We start from the raw sequence: 22,165 nt of genomic DNA on the forward strand, positions 1-22,165 counted from the left end.
TCTCTCTCTGTTGCCCAGGCAGGAGTGCAGTGGTGTGATCTCAGTTCACTGCAACCTCCGCCTCCTGGGTTCAAGTGGTTCTCCTGCCTGAGCCTACAGAGTAGCTGGGACTATAGGCGCCCGCCACCACACCTGGCTAATTTTTGTAATTTTAGTAGAGGCAGGGTTTCACCATGTTTGTCAAGGGTTTGTCAGGGTGGCCTTGAACTCCTTACCTCAGTGATCCACCCACCTCGGCCTCCCAAAGAACTGGAATTACAGGCATGAGCCACCACGCCTGGCTACTTTTTTATATTTTAATTCAGTGTAAGACATACATTTTCTTTCAGGACCCAGTACATGTATATACATATACATTTGAAATACAAGTTTCATGAAACATTACTTTTGCTTTCTGCAATACATACTGATAATTTCCTCTCTTTTTGATTTCATTTTTTGAAAATGTTAGTAGCAACCCACTAAGTTGATGCTATGACCTGGTAGATTATAACCTGTAGCTTAGAAAGCACTGTTGAGCTCAGTGGCATACACTTGTAGTCCTAGCTACTGGGGAGACTGAGGCATGAGGATTGCTTGAACCTAAGAAGTTGTATCCAGCCTGGGCAACATAGTGAGACCCTGTCTCTAAAAAAAAAAAATAATAATACTGTTAAATAGCAGAAATGACTGCTGTAAGTCAGGTGGTGATTTTTACAATTCTTGCCTTTAATAACAATCCTAGAATGTGACCAAGCCATCTGCAGGAGAAGCAAATCATTTGATTTTTTTCTCTTAGTCCCTTCATTTTTTAAAATTACTATTATTATTTTTTATTTTTTTAATTTGTGAGACAGAGGCTTGCTCTGTGGCCCAGGCTGGAGTACAGTAGCACAGTCTTGGCTCACTGCAACCTCCGCCTTCCAGATTCAAGCAATTCTACTGCCTCAGCCTCCCGAGTAGCTGGGATTACAGGTGTGTGCCACCACACCCGGCTAATTTTTATATTTTTAGTAGAGATGGGGTTTCGCCATGTTGGCCAGGCTGGTCTTAAACTCCTGACCACAAGTGATCCTCCTGCCTCAACCTTGCAAAGTGCTGGGATTACAGGCATGAGCTACCATACCCGGCCCCTTCATTTTATTGATTTAAATTTCTAATGCTTGTCTGAGCACAATGACTTATGCCTGTAATCCCAACACTCTGGGAGACTGAGGGAGGAGGATTGCTTGACCCCAGAAGTTCAACACCAGCCTGGGCAACATAGTGAGATCCTGTGTACACACCTGTGGTCTGAGCCACTTGAAAGGCTGGGGTTGGGGGATCAAGTGATCCTCCAACCAGTGGAGGCTGCAGTCAGCTGTGTTTGCACCATTGTACAACACTTGGGTGACAGAATGAGATCCTGTCTCGAAAAATTTTTTTTAAAGATCTTTCTCTTCATTACTTTGTGGGTTTTTTTTATTTGTTTGTTTGTTTTTTCGAGATGGAGTCTCATTCTGTTGCCTAGGCTGGAGTGCAGTGGAGTGATTTTGGCTCACTGCAGCTTCTGCCTCCCAGGTTCAAGCGATTCTCGTTCCTTAGTCTCCCAAGTAGCTGGGATTATAGATGCCTGCCACCACACTCAATTTTTATATTTTTAGTAGAGATGGAGTTTCACCACGTTGGCCAGGCTGGTCTCAAACTCCTGACCTCAAGTTATCCACCCCCCTCGTCCTCCCAAAGTGCTGGGATTACAGTCATGAGCCACTGTGCCTGGCCCTAATTTTTTTTTAAATTTCTAATGCTCATTTACTTTTATTCCATAAATTGAGGTGCTATAAGAAAGTCACAGAAAGGGAAGTACGAGCCATCCCCCAAGTGCGTATCTGAGCATGTATCTTTCCATTGAGAGCTCCCAGGGCCTACTCCTGGTGTGTGCTAAGCATGCAGACAGAGGCAACAATTGAGGAGGCTACTTGAATGGGATGTTGAGATACCAAATCAGCTTTCTCTCAGCATAGTTAAAAATATATATTCTCTCTTCTCTTTTCTTGAGGAATTATCTAGCCTCTCATGTTGTTTCATGTGGTTTGTGAGACTTCCTTGGCCAGTGTTTCTCTAGATCTGCTTTATTCTCCAGTGGTTTTGGTGTAGGCCTCGTACCAGATCCCTGTAGTTCTAAGTTTAGAACCCCTTGTTGTTGAGTCTCAGAGGGCCTTGCAACCTTTGTGGAATCCAAGCACTGCCCTCTCACTGCAGCCCGACTCCTGTCTCTGTTACATACATCAGCAATGCTCAGCTTACTGCTGGGGGCATTGCACAGCAGCTACCTGGAAGATCATTCATGCCAGCAAGAATGAGCTTTTTGTTTAGCTCCAGTTATTTTTAGGACCAGTGAGTTAGCTCTAAACAGCCCTTCCATCTGATTTGTGAAGAGGGTAGTAAAGAAAGGAAACATTTAGCTAAAGGAAATCAAGATTGAATTAGGGGAAATGCAGTGTTCATTTTGAACTGTCAAATTATCAAAGCAGAATTTCCCCTGCCCTCTTATACAATGGTCATTCTTCTAATACGTTATTTTAAAGTCCTCATAAATTAGCCATTTTCAGTTTGTTCCAGAATAGGCCAACTCACATGGACCCACACTGCTTGGTATTCCCACCTTTTTAGTTCTGGATCCCCTGAGATTCTCAGTTCAAAATTCAACAATAGAGGAACACTGTCAAGCCGTTCGTATCTGAAACCTCATTTGGTGTTCAAACATAGTCGCTTTGCAATTGGCAGCACAGTTCACCAGTCGCCATATTCACTAGTTGTGTCTTTATTACTCCCCCTTCCCCACCCTCATGCCTTCCTTCAAGCATATATATCTGACACCTCCTTTTCTTTTTCTTTCTTCTTAGAAATCTGATGGAACAGTTGTCTGCCTTAGAGTTGCTCAATCTGATATATCTGTGTGTGTGTGTGTGTGTGTGTGTGTGTGTTTTCTCCTGTGAACACCTGTAAGAAAATGAAGAAGCAGCAGCAGAAGCGATTAAACTTGCTCAGCCTGAGATGGGATTCCTGCAGCCTGGAGGTGGCATTTTGTTTACTGTGGCAGTTACATAGCTTCAGTTGATCTGCTCTGATCAGTAGCCCACCAGGTGCTTTTGGCCTTTTGGGCTGCCACATACTGACCTGGTTATTGGCTCATGGTGTTATCTGTTGGGGTTTACTTCAGGGAACTGAGGTAGACTAATATTTCCAGGCAAGGTCAGTGACTTGCAAATAACCTTTTTGTGTGTGTGTGTGACGGGGTCTTACTCTTGTCACCCAGGCTGGAGTGCAATGGCGCAATCTTGGCTCACTGCAACCTCTGCCTCCTGGGTTCAAGCGATTCTCCTGCCTCAGCCTCCTGAGTAGCTGGGATCACAGGTGCCTGCCACCATGCCTGGCTAATTTTTGTACTTTTAGTAGAGACGGGGTTTCACCATGTTGACCAGGCTGGTCTCGAACTCCTGACCTCAGGTGATCTGCCCACCTCAGCCTCCCAAAGTGCTGGGATTACAGGTGTGCACTACCATGCCTGGCTAATTTTTGTACTTTTAGTAGAGACGGGGTTTCACCATGTTGACCAGGCTGGTCTCAAACTCCTGACCTCAGGTGATCTGCCCACCTCGGTCTCCCAGAGTGCTGGGATTACAGGTGCGCACCACCATGCCTGGCTAATTTTTGTGTTTTTTGTAGAGATGGGGTTTCATCACGTTGGCCAGGCTGGTCCCGAACACTTGAGCTCAAGCAATCTGCTTGCCTTGGCCTCCCAAAGTGCTGGGATTACAGGGATGAGCCACCACGCCTGGCCACTAATTGTTTTTGTTTGTCTGTTTTGCTACCCTGTTTTTAACGAACAGATATTGGTATTTTAAATTTTTCAGTAATTAATGCTTTTACAACTCATAAGCATTATAAAAGATCTTAAAATGACAAGTTTACATAAAATTTTAACCCCCAAATTTACTAAACACTGTTTGTTGCTAGAAAACTGGCTTCTCTCATTTTTTGTCTAGTTATTGGCATTTCAAGACCAGACTGGGCTACAAAGTGAGACCTCATCTCTACGAAAAATTAGCCAGGTGTGGTGGCGTATACCTGTGGTCCCAGCTACATAGGAGGCAGCGGCAGGAGGATCAGTTGAGCCCAGGAGATCGAGGCTGCATTGCATCTTGGGTTACAGAGTGAGACCCTATCTCAAAAAAAAAAAACCACACACACACACAAACCCCAACATCGGTGGCTCACACCTGTGGTTCCAGCACTTTGGGAGGCTGAAGTGGGCGGATCGCCTGAAGTCGGAAGTTTGAGACCAGCCTGGCCAACATGGTAAAATCCTGTTACTATTAAAAATACAAAACTTAGCTGGACATGGTGGCAGGTGCCTGTAATCCCAGCTACTCGGGAGGCTGAGGCAGGAGAATCGCTTGACCCAGGGAGGTGGAGGTTGCAGTGAGCCGAGATCACGCCACTGCACTCCAGCCTGGGCGACAAGAGTGAAACTCTGTCTCAAAAAAAAAAACCCAACATTTGTTATAGGTTACTTACCTTTAGTTAGATACCATATTGTTTCTTGACTATATCTAGGTTAAAAGATAAAAATTGATAGGTAAAAGGTAAGAAAGAATGCTGAGTGAGGCCCTCAGGGCAAGAAGATACTGTTGGTGGAGGGAGTCTATGGAATTGGGCCAAAAAATGGTCAACTCCAAGGGAAAAGAAACAAGGATCATATTTATATGTACAGGATAGAGAAATAAGAAATTATATTCTAGAAGTATAATTCAAAATTTAAAAACTTATGTGGCAAAAAAGGGAAACTGAAGTGATGTATTTAAAAAGGATGTGGAAAGTTCAGGTGAATGCTAAATTATAAATTCTTTATGGCAGTAATCCTATTTTGTTTTTAATATCTCTCTCACCTTTACCCTAGCATGCACTAACATACATAGTAAAATGTAACCATCCTGCATACATTGTTCTTTGCCAAAAAACCTGGGAATTCCTGTTATAGGCTAATATACCTATGAAGGATATGTGTGATTCAGAGGCAATATATTTTTTTTAATCCCTATGCTCACTGTAATAACCTTGATATATCTCTTAAAAGAACAGCCTGGCTGGGCGCAGTGGCTCACGCCTGTAATGCCAGCACTTTGGGAGGCCGAGGCAGGCAGATTGCTTGAGTTCAGGAGTTTGAGACCAGCCTGGGCAACAAGGCAAAACCCTTTCTCTACAAAAAATACAAAAATTAGCTGGGTATGGTAGCACATGCCTGTAGTCCTAGCTACTCAGGAGGCTGAGGTGGGAGGACCACTTGAGCCTGGGAAGTGGAGGTTGCAGTAAGCTGAGACCGCGCCATTGCACTCCAGCCTGGGTCTCTGTCTCAAAAATAAATAAATAAATAAATAAATAAATAAATAAATAAATAACAACATCCTGTGTAGCCATAAAAAAGAATGAATTTGTGTCCTTTGCAGGGACATGGATGAAGCTGGAAGCCATCATTCTGAGCAAACAGGAACAGAAAACCAAACACTGCATGTTCTCACTCATAAGTGGGAGTTGAACAATGAGAACACATGGACCCAAGGAGGGGAGCATCAGACACGGGGGCCTGTTGGGGGGTTGGAGGAAGGGGAGGGAGAGTATTAGGACAAATACCTAATGCATGTGGGGCTTAAAACCTAGATGATGGGTTGATAGGTGCAGCAAACCATACCTGTGTAACAAACCTGCATGTTCTACACGTGTATCCCAGAACTTAAAGTAAAAAAAACAAAACAAAATAACATCCTGAAGCTGAGGCTGTATTTCCTCAGTTCACTGTCAGTGATTCATCTCTGGCCTTCCAGGGTTGGCTCTTTTTTTTTTTGAGACGGAGTCTCGCTCTGTCGCCCAGGCTGGAGTGCAGTGCAGTGGCCGGATCTCAGCTCACTGCAAGCTCCGCCTCCCGGGTTTACACTATTCTCCCGCCTCAGCCTCCCGAGTAGCTGGGACTACAGACACCCGCCACCTCGCCCAGCTAGTTTTTTGTATTTTTTAGTGGAGACGGGATTTCACTGTGTTAGCCAGGATGGTCTCAATCTCCTGACCTCGTGATCCGCCTGTCTCGGCCGCCCAAAGTGCTGGGATTACAGGCTTGAGCCACCGCGCCCGGCCCAGGGTTGTTAGCTCTTGAGGCGAAAATCTGACAGCAGTCACAGTCTTAATCTTCTTCTTTTGTCTTCTTCCTTTGCTAGGATTCTGTCTACCTCTTTCCTGCACCAAATAGCTTCCTTTCTGTTTTTACTGTCTCACATATTTGTTTGTTTCCTTTTGAATAGAGGATGGATGGGGTAGGGAATCTTCCCTAATTCAGAGACTTAGAGATTGAAAAGTATTGTCAATGGGCAGAAACTGTTGTTAGGACTATTAACAATATTTTCTTTTTGACTGCTATCGTGATGTCTCAGCCAATCCATAGAGGATATTACCTTGTTTGATAATGGAGCCTTTACTTTGTAACCAGCATATACTTCTTAATACAGAACCCTAGCTAGAATTGTTAGGACCCCTGAAAGCATCTAGTCTATCTTTTATTCTACTACACCAAATCAGACAGTGCTTGACACAGAGTGGGTCTTCCATGAGTGTTTAAACATTGTCTTTGTAGCTATGGGGACCTGGATTTATATCCTGGTTTTGTCACTTAGCTGTGTCACTTTGTTCCCTCATTTATAAGATGGGGCTATAATTCCTATCTTTTTTTTTTTGTCTGAGACAGTGTCTCACTTTGTCGCCCAGGCTGAATTGCAGTGGCAGGATCGTGGCTCACTGCAGCCTCAACCTCCTAGGCTCAAGTGATCCTCTCATCTCAGCCCCTGAGTACCTGGGACTACAGGCGCATGCTACTATGCCTGGCTAATTTTTGTATTTTTTTGTAGAAATGGGGTTTTGCCATGTTGCCCAGGCTGGTCTCGAACTTCTGGGCTGAAGCATTCTGCCTGCCTAAGCCTCCCAAGGTGCTGGGATTACAAACATGAGTCACTGTGCCCGGCCTATAATTCCTATCTTTTAGAATTGGTATGAGGCTAACGTGAGAGAATGTGTTGAAAGCACCTACCACAGTGTCTGGCACATAGTAGGCCCATTTCCTTCTCCCTTTGAATAAATCAGTGTCCTTGAGAAGACTTCCTGCTCTCTCAGTCACCCATCCCTTCCCTGACAATCATCCACATTGGAACTCCTCCCAAAACTTAAGGCTTCTTCTTCCAACTTACTTATAGTTATTCTTCTACTCTTATTAGAGAGAACATTCTTCATAATTCATTATGGCTTATTTTTGTAATAAAATGAAAGCAGAAAGCTGTTATAAAAGGTTAATAATACGGAAGTATATAAAAGTTGAAAGGTAAAGTTTTCCCTCCTTTCTCTTTCCCGCTTCTCCATTCTAGACAAAATATTTTGTCTCTCTCAATCTAGTAAGTGGCAAAAGAATAAAATTCAGATTTCTACTTTTGTGTACATCAGTAGATACCTAGATGTTTGACTGTCCATTAGGTAGAATGCATAGAGACCATTCAGTATATTCTTACCAACTTGTCAATTACCTAATCCATTGTCATTTGAGATAGAGAGAAGAGAGTTCAGATCCTTAAAGTCTTCATGCTTATGAGCTGAGAATCAGAGCTAAAACCTTTGCTTTTGGGTGTTTGGAATTATAAATATTCTTCTACTTTTAACATGATGGTCTCATGCTTTCTGTGGCTTCTGAGGGCTATGATTGTGATTGTGTTTTTTCTAAGTCTTATATCTGGCCTGAGTTACACACTGATGCTTTTACTAGGTAGGGAGATGGGCTTGTATCCATTCAATGTTGACTACTGGGATAAAACTCTGTTTTGCCTTCACATTGATCCCAGTTTCTTTGAGGCATGTTGTAATCTAGAAACATGTTATAGCGATTTGGTTGCAGCTCCCCCTTGGAAGGTATATGTACCACCAAGAGTCAAGGTATTTTATTTTATTTTATTTTTTGAGATGGTGTCTCACTCTGTCACCCAGGATGGAGTGCAGTGGCAGGATCTCGGCTCACTGCAACTTCTGCCTCCTAGGTTCAAGCGATTCTCCTGCCTCAGCCTCCTGAGTAACTGGGATTACAGGTGCCTGCCACCGTGCCTGGTTAATTTTTGTATTTTTAGTAAAGATAAGGTTTCAGTATGTTGGCCAGGCTGGTCTCAAACTCCTGACCTTAAGTGATTCACCCGCCTTGGCCTCCCAAAGTGCTGGGATTACAGGCTTAAGAGTGATGTTTCAGGGAACTATTTAGAAATGATAAAGAATCAGCCCTGTGTGAAAACAAACAGGAGAAACCTTTCAAATGCCCCGTGAGAATGTCACGAGAGGAGAACTGGAAGTAAAGATAGCTAGAATATGGGGACAAGGATAGAGGTCAAGGGTGTGCAAGGGCAGGACAGTTATTAATATATAGTTGCATACTTTTCTATGTGATGTGAACCTGAGGCTTCAGAACTCTAGAGAAAGCAAAGACACCTGCTACCTACCAACTTTAGCCTGTGTACATAACTGTTTTCTGGGTTTTTTGTTTGTATGTTTGTTTATATTTTAGAAATAGGGTCTCATTCTGTTGTTCAGGCTAGAGTGCAGGAACGTGATCATGGCTCACTGTAACCTCAACTTCCTGGGCTCAAGGGATCTTCCTGCCTCAGCCTTCCGAGTAGCTGGGACTATAGGTGTTTGTCACCATACCCGGCTAATTTGTTTTATTTTTTTGTAGAGATGGAGTCTCGCCATATTGCCCAGGGTGGTCTCGAACTCCTGGGCTCAAGGGGATCCTCCAGCCTCAGCCTTACAAAGTGCTGGGGTTACAGGCGTGAGTCACTGTGCCAGGCCACTGTTTTCTGTTTGAATTAGCAGTTAGTATAATCATCCTTTGTTATAATAGAGTTTTAGTAATGTGCCATGACCTACAGAGTAGGGATTCTTCACCTATAAGAGTCAGTACTCTTAGGAAGGGGTCAGCCTTCTCCAGTGATTGAGTGATTACTTCTTGGCATTTAAAATAGCGTCACTGGCTGGGCACAGTGGCACATGCCTATAATCCTAGCACTTTGGGATGCCAAGGCAGGAGGATTGCTTGAGCTCAGGAGTTTTTAAGACCAGCCTGGGCAACATAGTGAGACTTTGTCTCTACAAAAAATTTAAAAATAAATAAAGTAGGCCGGGCATGGTGGCTCAAGCCTGTAATCCCAGCACTTTGGGAGGCCGAGATGGGCGGATCACGAGGCTGTCTCTTATACACATCTAGATGTGTATAAGAGACAGGTTCAAGTGATTCTCCTGCCTCAGCCTCCTGAGTAGCTGGGATTACAGGCATGCGCCATCACCCCAGCTAATTTTGTATTTTTAGTATAGACAGGGTTTCTCCATGTTGGTTAGGCTGGTCTTGAACTCCCGACCTCAGGTGATCCACCTGCATCGGCCTCCCAAAGTGCTGGGATTACAGGCATGAGCCACGGCGCCCAGCCTCTATTGCATTTCTTAATCCTACCAAGAAAATGGGTGGCAACAGATCAGCTTCTGTAAATTCCATGGATTTATGCAGAATGCATTCTACAAGAGAGATCTCTTTAGGAATTCACTGTGACTCAATATGGGAATTATGGGTTACTGTCATGATTCCTTGAGATTCTTTTTACTTGATTGAGTTAGGAGCAAAATGCTTACTCATTGCTTTATTCTTGGAGTAGAGGCAAATACGATTTCAGATAAATGTGTGGGATAGAATGTGTGGGATGAGAGTTGAAAGATAGAAGATTTTACATATTTTGAAAGTGGCTTTGAGCATCATTTCTTCATTAATTCATTCCATGTTTATTTATTGGAATCTTACTAAGTGCCAGACACTGTTCTAGGTGCTAAGAAGGGATATAGCCATCCATGAAACAGTCTGAGGTCAGACTTCCCTCTCAGGTGGCCATACGAAGACCCATAACAGCTCTGGCTCATCCTCTTTATATTAATTTTTATTTTTTCACTCCCTGTCTCCAGGAGACAGTGTTGGCTTCCTTTTTTGTTTATAACCGTCAGGCATGAGTCATCCCTTCACTGTGAGTATTGCAGAATCGCATATCACATTCCAGCCTAATTTGTACTGCTGCCAGGGTCTCTGCCAGCAGCTCTTTGCCTATCTTCTGACTGTCATGATACTCAGAGCAGTGACACCACCTGCATACGTTAGTCAACTGGGGAAGGGAGAAGAGAGAGCATAATACCTGTTTTCTATCCATTGTTGTTTAGTACAAGGTATATTTAGAAATGGGCAGCTTCTTTCTGGGTGCCAATATATCAGGCCATACTCTACCATTAGAAAGCCCGAAATCCATGGCCGGGCACAGTGGCTGATGCCTGTAATCCCAGCACTTTGGGAGGCCAAGGTGAGCAGATCACCTCAGGTTGGGAGTTTGAGACCAGCCTGACCAACATGGAGAAACCAAATTAGCCCAGCGTGGTGGCGCATGCCTGTAATCCCAGCTACTTGGGAGGCTGAGGCAGGAGAATCGCTTGAACCTGGGAGGCGGAGGTTGCGGTGAGCCAAGATTGTGCCATTGCACTCCAGCCTGGGCAACAAGAGTGAAACTCCATCTCAAAAAAAAAGAAAAATTAAAAATAAAAAATAAAGCCCAAAATATTTTATTATTATTATTATTATTATTATTTTAGACAGTGTCTCACTCTGTTTCCCAGGCTAGAGTGCGGTGACGTGATCTCAGCTCACTGCAACCTCCGCCTCCTAGGTTCAAGTGATTCTCATTCCTCAGCCTCCCGAGTAGCTGAGATTACAGGCATGTGCCACCATGCCCAGCTAATTATTTATTTATTTATTTATTTTGAGACAGAGTCTCACTGTGTCACCCAGGCTGGAGTGCAATGGTGTGATCTCAGCTCACTGTAACCTCTGCCTCCCGGGTTCAAGTGATTCTTCTGCCTCAGCCTCAGCCTCCTGAGTAGCTGGGATTACAGGCATGTGCCACCATGCCCAGCTAATTATTTATTTATTTATTTATTTTGAGACAGAGTCTCACTGTGTCACCCAGGCTGGAGTGCAATGGTGTGATCTCAGCTCACTGTAACCTCTGCCTCCCGGGTTCAAGTGATTCTTCTGCCTCAGCCTCAGCCTCCTGAGTAGCTGGGACTATAGGCTTATGCCACCACGCCCGGCTAATTTTTGTGTTTTTAGTAGAGACAGGGTTTCACCATATTGGCCAGGCTAATCCTGAACTCCTGACATTGTGATCCACCTGCCTCAGCCTCCCAAAGTGCTGGGATTACAGGCGTGAGCCACCGTGCCCAGCCTAATTTTTGTATTTTTAATAGAGACTGGTTTTGGCCATGTTGGCCAAGCTGGTCTCGAACTCCTGGCCTCAAGCAATCTGCCCACCTCAGCCTCCCAAGAGTGCTGGGATTACAGGCACAAGCCACTGTGCCTGGCTTCCAAAATCCATTTCTTTAATAATGAATTTACACCTACGAGCAAATAAAGTCAACTGGTCTCTTAAAAACAGTATTGGGCCAGGTGCAGTGGCTTACGCCTATGATCCCAGCACTTTGGGAGGCTGGGGCGGGTGGATCACCTGAGGTCAGGAGTTTAAGACCAGCCTGGCTAACATGGCGAAACCCATCTCTACTAAAAAATACAAAAATTAGCTGGGCGTGGTAGCACATGCCTGTAGTCCCAGCTACTCAGGAGGCTGAGGCAGGAGAATCACTTGAACCCAGGAGGCAGAGGTTGCAGTGAGCCGAGATTGCACCACTGCACTCCAGCCTGGGTGATGAGTGAAACTCCATCTCAAAAAAAAAAAAAAAAACAAGAACACCCAACCGTATTGGTCTTACAAATGGACGTGGTAGCTTTGGCTGATGTTTCTGTCATGCACACAAAATGGTCCTTTGAGGAAAACCTGAAAATTTATTCTAGAATTTTGAGATAATCCATCAGAAAAAACAAGCAAACAAAATTCTTCCTGAAATTTCTAAACAGTACTTTGGTTTTGAATATTTAGGCTTTCCTTTCATAAGTTTGATTGGTTGATTTATGTCTTTTAAAAAATATGTATTTAGGGCAGCTTTGTAATATAAAAAACATTTCCACCTATAATTCTTTGCTTTAATGTAACTGTTTTCTTTTCTTTTTTTCGAGACAGAGTCTCACTCTGTCACCCAAGCTGGAGTGCATGGTGTGATCTCAGTTCACTGCAGCCTCTGTCTCTTGGATTCAAGCAATTCTCTTGCCTCAGCCTCCAGAGTAGCTGGAATTATAGGTTTGCACCACCATGTCAAGCTAATTTTTGTATTTTCAGTAGAAACGGGGTCCTCCATGTTGGCCAGGCTAGTCTTGAACTCCTGACCTCAAACGATCTGCCCACCCCAGCCTCCCAAAGTGCTGGAATTACAAGTGTGAGCCACCACACCCAGCCTAATGTAACTGTTTTCCTTTCTTGGGATTCTTTTTGGTCTTTATCTCATTGTTATATGTGATTATAATGTTGTCATTTATGCAGTTGTGTGTTCTATTTTAAACCTTAAAATTTCTTACCAACTTTTTGAATATGCTTCACTGAAATGATTCATACTGTAGCATGTGTGACTCAGGGTAGTGAAAAGGGGTTTGTTTTGAATAGCAAGATGAGTATCAGACTAGTCTTCCAGCCAGAAAACATTCCATGCAACTTGAGACACAGATGAAACAGCAGATTTCTTCTTGGCTTCGGTTGGATGAAGAGTAGATTGACTTATGTAGTGTTTGCTAAAATGACAAATGGTGAGATGCTAAAAGCACTTTGAGCTTTAGGGAGTTCAAAGTGGCCAGGCAAATTAAAGTTATGTGACCTGCCTGAGAAAATAGCACAGTTCTTTGTGAGAAAAGAAGGTGAGATATTTGTGCTTTGTTGGGAATAAAGAAGATTTTAAAAACTCAAACAAGGCTGGGCACAGTGGTTCACACTTGTCATCTCAGCAGTTTGGGAGGTCGAGGCACAGATCGTTTGAGCTCAGAAGTTCAAGATCAACCTGGGCAACATGGCAAAACCCCATCTCTACCAAAAAAAAATTGCCAAAAAAGAATGACAATTAGCTGGGCGTAGTGGCTCACACCTGTAGTATCAGCTACTCGGGAGGCTGAGATGGGCAGATCACTTGCGCCTGGGAGGTTGAGACTGCAGTGAACCTTAATTGCACCACTGCACTCCAGGCTGGGCAACAGCACGAGACCTTGTCTCAAACAAACAAACAAACAAACAAAAACTTATCAAAAAGACCTACTGCTCATGCTGGGTGTGGTGGCTCACACCTGTAATCCCAGCACTTTGGGAGTCTGAGGCAGGTGGATCAGTTGAGGTCAGCAGTTCAAGACCAGCCTGGCCAACATGGTGAAACCCCATCTCTACTAAAAATACAAAAATTAGCCCGGCGTGGTGGTGTGTGCCCGTAATCCCAGCTACTTGGGAGGCTGAGGCAGGAGAATCACTTGAACCCAGGAGGCAGAGGTTGCAGTGAGCCGAGATCGTGCCATTGCACTCCAGTATGGGCGACAGACTGAGACTCCGTCTCAATCACTCAATCAATAAACCTACTGCTCAAATAGGGTAAGAAATAAAAACAGTATATTCATCTGAAAGAAACAAAATTGTGTATCTTTTAGAGTTCAAATAAAGTAAATATTCAACATCTGATAACTGTTAAGGGCACAAACTTGAGCATATTTGTGTTGAGTTCTTTTATAACTCTAAAATATGCTAGAATTCTGTGGAGGATTGATTCTGAGTTTGCAGACCCTTGAAGACATCAGGAGTCTATATTACCTACAATGGTAATATATTAATATGTGTGAGTCCCTAGTTAACAGTTTACACCTGGAATGCCAGGCAAACTAGACAATGTCAGAGACACAGAGGAACAACCTATGCAATGGATTGAAATGCAGTAGATGGACATACGCTCTTGTGTGTTTGACCTTCATGGGAAAGAAGTAGAACACAAAGTGGAAAGTGCAGACTAGGCAAAGGACCTGTGGAAGGTTTGTTTCTAAACCTCAAAGATCATTCTTTTTTTTTTTTTTTTTTATTTGAGACAGAGTCTTGGTTTGTCGCCCAAGCTGGAGTGCAGTGGGGTGATCTCAGCTCACTGCAACCTCTGCCTCCCGGGTTCAAGCTGTTCTCCTGCCTCAGTCTCTGGAGTAGCTGGGACTACAGGTGCCTACCACCACACCCAGCTAATTTTTGTATTTAGTAGAGATGGAGTTTTGCCATGTTGGCAGGGCTGATCTCAAACTCCTGACCTCAAGCAATCCCCCTGCCTTGGCCTCCCAAAGGGCTGGGATTACAGGTGTGAGCCACTGTGCCCGGCCTCAAGATCATTCTCGAAACTCACTTTAGCAACTTGGGTATTTCAGTTAGGATTAGGTTCAATTGTGTGTAACAGATCATCAAAAAAACAAAACAAAAAAACCAAAACTCAGGAACTTAAAGGTAGAGTTTTTGGGTGTTTGTTTTTTTGCCTTACATAAAAGAAGTCTGAAGCTAGGTAACTGAGAGCTGGTGTGGCAGTTCTGTGATCACCAGAGACCTAGGCTTCCTCTTTCTTTTGGTGTCATCATCTTTAGTGCTGGCTTCCACCCTCAGGTTTGCGTTAGGGCTGCTGAGTGATGACTGCTGTTCTAGCTGTCACATCTGTGCTCCAAGCAGGAAAAAGGACAAGGCCAAAGGGCATATTTCCTGGTAGAATCCACCCCCTGTACACTAAAGGGCTTTCCTGGAAACCCCACCCACTTATTGAACACCCCTATCTGTAAAGGACATTGCCTTCCCCTATAACATGGAGACTAGATATTGGATAGGCAAACCTTGGTCTCTGCCTTACCAAGTGATCATATTCCTAAAGGTATTACTTAGACTTAGGTGGCTAAGACTTTGGGATACCTACAGACTCAGAATAGGACAGTAATAGTGTTTGGTGAACCTGGCTTTTAGTTTCCTACTTAATTGATTGATTCAACAGTATTTAGGACTTACCACATGCTAGGCACTGGAGCTACAAAGGTAAGCAAAATAGACCCAGTCCCTGCCCTCAAAGAGTTTACAGACCGATGGGGGAAAGAAGAGCTTTAAATAAGTGGATTATAAATATGTTGAACCTTAAGAAAAGGGAAGTAAAGTGTGCTTGGTTGGGACTGTGTGATAGGAAAGGCTCTATAAGGATATGTCATAACATATACATCGAGACTTAAAGGATGCTTAGGAGTTAGCCAGGTCAGAATGGCAGAGATGGAGGCATCAGAGGAGAGCAAGAGGGGGAGGAGTGCGCCAGGTCGACTCACTCCCAGTCTCATAGATTCCATTGCAATTCCTTTTTCTTCCATTATTTGTCTTAATTTTTCATCAGAGGGAATCGGTGGGAATGTCTAAGCAATAAAGGAAGGCAGAGTCCAAAATTTTTTTTTAATCTGATGGCGAAAGGGGTTGCCATCCTTTCTACTTCTTTGTTTTTTCACTCTCTCTAGATGAGTGCCTGCCTTCATAGGCTGCACCAGGGAGTGTTGGTAACCGAGGAAGGAGGTGGATCAATGGCTGGGGTACCGAAGTATTGTTCCATTGTAGATCAGGATTTTGGTCTCAGTGTGGGACTTTGGGGAGGCAAGTATTGGTTCTGACCTAAGGTGCTGATATGACCCCCTTCCCCTTCCAGGAAGTGGACGTTGTGGTAGCACCATGCCAAGGCCTCCGGCCCACAGTGGATGTTCTGGGTGACTTGGTGAATGATTTCTTGCCTGTGATAACCTATGCACTCCACAAAGATGAACTCTCTGAGAGGGATGAGCAAGAGCTTCAGGAAATCCGAAAGTATTTCTCCTTTCCTGTATTCTTTTTCAAAGTGCCGAAACTGGGCTCAGAGATAACAGACTCCTCAACCAGGAGAACGGAGAGTGAAAGATCACTGCTTTATCGCCAGCTAATTGACCTGGGCTATCTGAGCAGCAGTCACTGGAACTGCGGGACTCCTGGCCAGGATACTAAAGCTCAGAGCGTGTTGGTGGAACAGAGTGAAAAGCTGAGACACTTGAGCACATTTTCTCACCAGGTGTTACAGACTCGCCTGGTGGACGCAGCCAAGGCCCTGAACCTGGTGCATTGCCACTGCCTTGACATCTTTATTAACCAGGCATTTGACATGCAGCGGGACCTGCAGATCACTCCCAAACGTCTGGAATATACTCGAAAAAAGGAGAATGAGTTGTACGAATCATTGATGAATATTGCCAACCGAAAGCAGGAGGAAATGAAGGATATGATTGTTGAGACACTTAATACCATGAAGGAGGAACTTCTGGATGATGCTGCTAACATGGAGTTTAAAGGTAGGTCCCAGAGAGCTTGCTGGGGTGCTGGCATGCAAAGAGTCTCTAACCATTTTCTAGCCGGAAATTAAGAACGTTAATTCTTCAGGTTGAAGGAATCTCAGGGTAACTTCATGCACCCCACTGTTACCAGCAGGAGCCCACTATTTAGCCAAGGTGGCCTCTCTTGCTCTCAGAGATCATCGTGGAAGATTCCACCCTCATTCCTTCCCAAGAACATTAGCTCAACTTTTGGTAAATTCATCCTAATAGCTCCCTCATCTCCACTTTCTGCCTGTACCCCCTCAACTCCTAATGGAGCTGGAGAAGAGCTGCTTGGAGAATGTTAGTAAATTATGCTTTAACCTTTGCTCCTGCAGTATAGCTCATGCCTCTTTATTGGTTCTTTTTGTCTCATGGTCTCATTTCCTTTCAGGCTGCTTCTGAAGCCCAAATCAGGAGGATTTCCCAAAGTTGTGATTTTAGCCTTTTGATAGTCCTATTCTTCACAAATGGCTACTAACAAAATTGGGTGAAAGTGATTGGTCAGGTCTTTGGGTGTCTGAGATGCTGCTGATTTTGTATACTGACTTCTGTATAAACCTCCTTGCAAGATTAAAATGATGGTTTACAGATTACCCTTTAGAGTCTCAGTTGTGGGTATCCTAATCCCTTGGGAGGCTTTCTGAAAATACAGATGCTCAAGACCACTAAAGATCACTGCAGACTTACTCAGGATTTCTGACATGGGACCCAGCATCAGGTTTTTTTGTTGTTTTTTTTTGAGACGCAGTCTCGCTCTGTCGCTCAGGCTGGAGTGCAACGGTGCGATCTCGGTTCACTGCAACCTCCACCTCCTGGGTTCAAGCAATTCCCCTGCCTCAGCCTCCCAAGTAACTGGGATTACAGGCATGCACCACTATGCCTGGCTAAATTTTTTTTGTATTTTAGTAGAGACAGGGTTTCATCATGTTGGCCAGGACGGTCTTGATCTCTTGACCTCGTAATCCGCCCATCTTGGCCTCCCAAAGTGTTGGGTGTCGTGAGCCACCACGCCTGGCTGTGATTAATCTTCTTGCATATTCGATACCTACCTGTGCTTTTCTATTCTGTCTCCTTAAGTCTAACTGAACTGTTGTTATCTAAGTGATCTCCCTGACTTCTTTCTCCAGTTCACCTTTACTGGCTCCCTACTTCTACAGACTAAGTTTAACTCCTGCACCTAGTATTAAAGACCTCCCAAAGCCTAGCCCTTACCAACTTTGCCAGTCTTATTTCCTCACTGTGTACTTTCCTGTATTTTCCATGTCAATTGGTCTTAACTTCTTTCTGTCCTCCGTACGCTCCCTTTACTTTTTGTTTGGTAACACCCTGCCTTAAACCTGGAATGTCTTTGATTTGTCTGTGAACTTCCAGATCCTACCTACCCATCAGGGCCTGTCTCCCAAATGCCATTTTTCATGAAGTCTTCTTTAATTTTCTCCTTCTTTTTTTTTTTTTTTTATTTTTTTATTTTTGGGACAGCTTCTTGCTCTGCCATCCAGACTGGAGTGCAGTAGTGCAGTCGTGGCTCACTGCAGCCTCAATCTCCTGGGCTTAAACAATCCTCCTGCCTCAGCCCCCTGCATACCTGGGACTACAGGCACATGCCACCACACCAGCTAATTTTTTATATTTTTTTAAAGACAGGGGTTTCACCATGTTGGCCAAGTTGGTTTTGAACTCCTGGGCTCAAGCAATCCTCCCACCTTAGCCTCCCAAAAGGTGCTGGGATTATAGGCATGAGCCACCACACCTAGCCCTGCTTTAATTTTCTCAGCTAATAACAATTGCAGTCATTTGAAATCCCATAGCATTCCATCTGTAACTTATTTCTGGCATATTTCACTTTCTATCTTTTATTATAGTTATTTATATACTGCTGACTACTTCCTAAAATCCTAGAGTTGAAGGAGGATAGGATCTGGGTCTTATTCATCATCATATACCTTGCAGCAAATAGCACAGACTCTTTTATACAGTACATATTTAGAGAATCAATGAGTGTGTGAATGATGGTATCTAGTTTAAGTTACACTTATAAATACAAAGGAAGTATGGTTGACTTTAGCAAGCATAGGTTGCTTGGTTTCTTATAGTCATTCTAAAGATGAACGAAGATACCTCTTTGGTGAATTCCCCACTACAGAGAGGAGTTGTTGAGAAGTGTTACTTGCAGTGGAAATCTTAGGAAGTCTTCTTAATATTTGATTAAAGACAACAAAGCATCACTGCCAGCATCATGTTACACAGAATGAAGGGAGGTCAGGACAGCTAGGTTGGGCAGACAGTAAAGTATTCGATTGTTCTTACCTTGTTCTAAGTGCTTTCTGGGTATCCTTGAAACAATAAGAAGATTTAGAAGCAAGCTAGCACATATCCTATGGAGCCAGATTTTTTTTTTTTTTTTTTTTTCTGTAGAGACGAGGTCTTGCTATATTGCCCAGGCCTGTAGCGATCCTCCCACCTCAGCCCCCACAAAGTGCTAGGATTATAGGTATAAGCCATCACGCCCAGCGTGGAGCCAGATTACTATTACTGTTTGTTTTTAAATAAAGGCAATGCATATGTGCTAGGTATCTTGATATTCACACTTTATAAAATTTATTTTGAAGATAAAACCTATATGTATGGTACTTAATTCAGAGTTATAAAGACACCATCCCCCAGCCACCCAGTTCTTCTCCATATGTTCTTCTGCACTTGTCTTTTTCATTTAGTATGTGTCTTAGAGGGCATTCTATAAATATTCATACAAATTTGTCTTCTTCTAATGGATATGCCTGAATTTATTGAACTATTCTCTCATTGATGGACATTTAAGCTGTTTGTTTTTGTTTTTTAATTTTTTTTTTTTTTTTTTTTATTGATAGAAGGTCTTGTTCTGTCGCCCAGGCTGGAGTGCGGAGGCCTAATCTAGTCTCACTGCAACCTCCGCCTCCCGGATTCAAGGAATCCTCCCACCTCAGCCTCCCTAGTAGCTGGGTCTAAAGGTGTGCGCCACTACACTCCGCTAATTTTTGTATTTTTAGTAGAGACAGGGTTTCACCATGTTGGCCAGGCTTATTTCTTTATTTTTTATTTTTTATTTTCTCTTTCGCTAATACAAACTGTACTGCATTAATCATCATTGTACATTGTACATATACGTCTTGGGACTTGTAAGGGTGTATTTCAACAAAAAGAATTCCTAGAAGCAAAATAATTAGATCAAAGGATATGTAGATTTTTCTTGGTTGGTTGAACATTTTAATAGATGTTGCCAAATTTCCTCTGAAGAAGTGGCACCAATTTAAATTTCCACCGGTAGACATGAGAGTGCCTTCTTAGGAGCACATCTTTTTTACAAGTAGTTTGACTTCTCTTAAACTCTTCTGTCTTCTGATTTACAATATTAATAGATGTTCTAATCCTAAGAGATAGTGTAGCATGGTGGGGACAATTGAGTTTTACTTTTTATTTATCTAGTAATTGATTAGAATAAAATTCCTGGCCGGGCGCAGTGGCACATGCCTGTAATCTCAGCACTTTGGGAGGCCAAGGTGAGCGGATCACCTGAGGTCAGGAGTTCAAGACCAGCCTGGCCAACATGGTGAAACCCCCATCTCTACTAAAAATACAAAACTTAGCCGGGCGTGGTGGTGGGCATCTGTAATCCTAGGTACTTGGGAGGCTAAGGCACAAGAATCACTTGAACCCAGGAGGTGGAGATTGCAGTGAGCCGAGATCGTGCCACTGCACTCCAGCCTGGGCGATAAAGCTAAACTCAGTCTCAAAACAACAAAACAAAACATAGAATAAAATTCCCGACTCTTGGATTTTTCTCATTAATATGCTAGGGAATGTGAAATTTTGCAAAGATCATAGGATTTGGAATGAGCACTGGGTTCAAATGCTGACTGTATTACTTCCTAACTAACTGTACTGTCCCCTTCCCATGTCTACTTTGTTCTCTCTTTGAGGCTGTTTCTTGATCTATAATAACCATCTAACAAAGTTATTGTGAAGATGAAATTAGATTACATGTGTAAAATCCTTATTTTAGTGCCTTTCAAATAGTTTGCACTTATAAATGTTGTTCCTCCCTTCCTATAAATGTGACGTAAAAGCTAACAAAATCCACAGTCTCATTCTAGACTTAATTGCTTCTTTTTTTTTTTTTTTTTGAGACAAGGTCTCACTCCCATCACCCAGGCTGGAGTGCAGTGGCACAATCACAGCTTATTGTAGCCTCTATCTCCTAGGTTCAAGCTATCCTCCCGCCTGCCTCATCTTTTTACTTTTTGTAGAGATGAGGTCTCACTGTGTTACCCAAGCTCATCTTGAACTCCTGGGCTCAAGCAATCCTCCTGCCTCGGCCTCCCAAAGTGCTGGAATTATAGGCATGAGTCACTGCACCTGGCCTTAATTGCTTCTTCTCAGGATCTTAGCTGGCTTAAGTAGTTGAGGGTTATGTGACCCCTGATCATTGTGAGAGTCAGACTTCATCAACGAATCATGTCTTTTTGCAGCCATCATCATCACGGTAGTTCCATGATTCCAATTTGGGAGATGAGTTTATTTGGTGTGTCTGCCCCTTCTTCCTCACAACTCATTAGCTTATTTCTCTGCCTCCATAGATGTCATTGTCCCTGAGAATGGAGAACCAGTGGGCACCAGAGAGATCAAATGCTGCATCCGACAGATCCAGGAACTCATCATCTCCCGACTAAATCAGGCAGTGGCTAATAAGCTGATCAGCTCAGTGGATTACCTGAGGGAGAGCTTCGTCGGAACCCTGGAACGATGTCTGCAGAGCCTGGAGAAGTCTCAGGATGTCTCAGTTCACATCACCAGTAATTATCTCAAACAGGTAGAAAAAGAATGATTTTTTTAAGACATCGTGTCATAGATAGCACATGAAACAATCTGCACAAACCCACGCTTCAAGTTAGGCAAGAATTTCCCTTTCAGCTTCTTGAGAATCTTGTTTGAATTTTATTTTGTTTTCCTGTCACATGACCACTGCCTGTAGGAGATGTTGGTGAGCTGTAAAATTGCAGTTAAGTTGACGAATATAGGCCAGGCACAGTGACTCATACCTATGATTCCAGCACTCTGGGAGGCTGAGGCGGGTGGATCACCTGAGGTTGGGAGTTCGAGACCAACCTGACCAACATGGAGAAACCCCATCTCTACTAAAAAAAACAAAATTAGCCCAGCATGGCGGTGCATGCCTGTAATCCCAGCTACTTGGGAGGCTGAGGCAGGAGGATTGCTTGAACCTGGGAGGCGGAGGTTTCACTGAGCAAGATCGCGCCATTGCACTCCAGCCTGGGTGACAAGAGTGAAACTCTGTCTTTAAAAAAAAAAAAAAAAAAAAAAGTTGATGAATATAAAGATGAGGTAGAAGGGGCTAGATAGTTAGTCACAAAATAAATAATCAGCTTAAGTTGACTCTGCATATATATTGAGGGATAAATTTGGAAACCCTGAGTCTGGACTGTATTCTTGAAATAAATATCATTTATTGCATTTTTGAAATAGCCACAGTACTGAGGGCATGTTTTCTTTGACGGTGTCTCTTTCAGATCTTAAATGCTGCCTATCATGTTGAAGTCACGTTTCACTCAGGGTCGTCAGTTACAAGGATGCTGTGGGAGCAAATCAAGCAGGTAGGGATTATTACTTAGAGCAAGATTTCTAAGCCCCTAGTTGGCTCAAATGAATCCTAGTGATCCCAATAGGAAACAGATATCTAGGATC

General features: G+C 43.4%; 1 protein-coding gene across 2 annotated transcripts in view; it reads left to right on the forward strand.

The window, feature by feature from the left end:
• Nucleotides 1-22,165, forward strand: part of DSTYK (dual serine/threonine and tyrosine protein kinase) — a 70,485-nt gene that overhangs the window by 27,661 nt on the left and 20,659 nt on the right. For both annotated transcript variants that reach the window (XM_011990422.1, XM_011990423.1), the window contains exons 3-5: nt 15,733-16,402; nt 21,040-21,272; nt 21,991-22,074. In XM_011990422.1, the coding sequence (XP_011845812.1) occupies nt 15,733-16,402; nt 21,040-21,272; nt 21,991-22,074 (987 nt within the window). The remainder of the gene's footprint in view (nt 1-15,732; nt 16,403-21,039; nt 21,273-21,990; nt 22,075-22,165) is intronic.

The sequence above is a fragment of the Mandrillus leucophaeus genome, unplaced genomic scaffold (genome assembly GCF_000951045.1).
Source record: "Mandrillus leucophaeus isolate KB7577 unplaced genomic scaffold, Mleu.le_1.0 Scaffold38, whole genome shotgun sequence".
NCBI lineage: Eukaryota > Metazoa > Chordata > Mammalia > Primates > Cercopithecidae > Mandrillus > Mandrillus leucophaeus.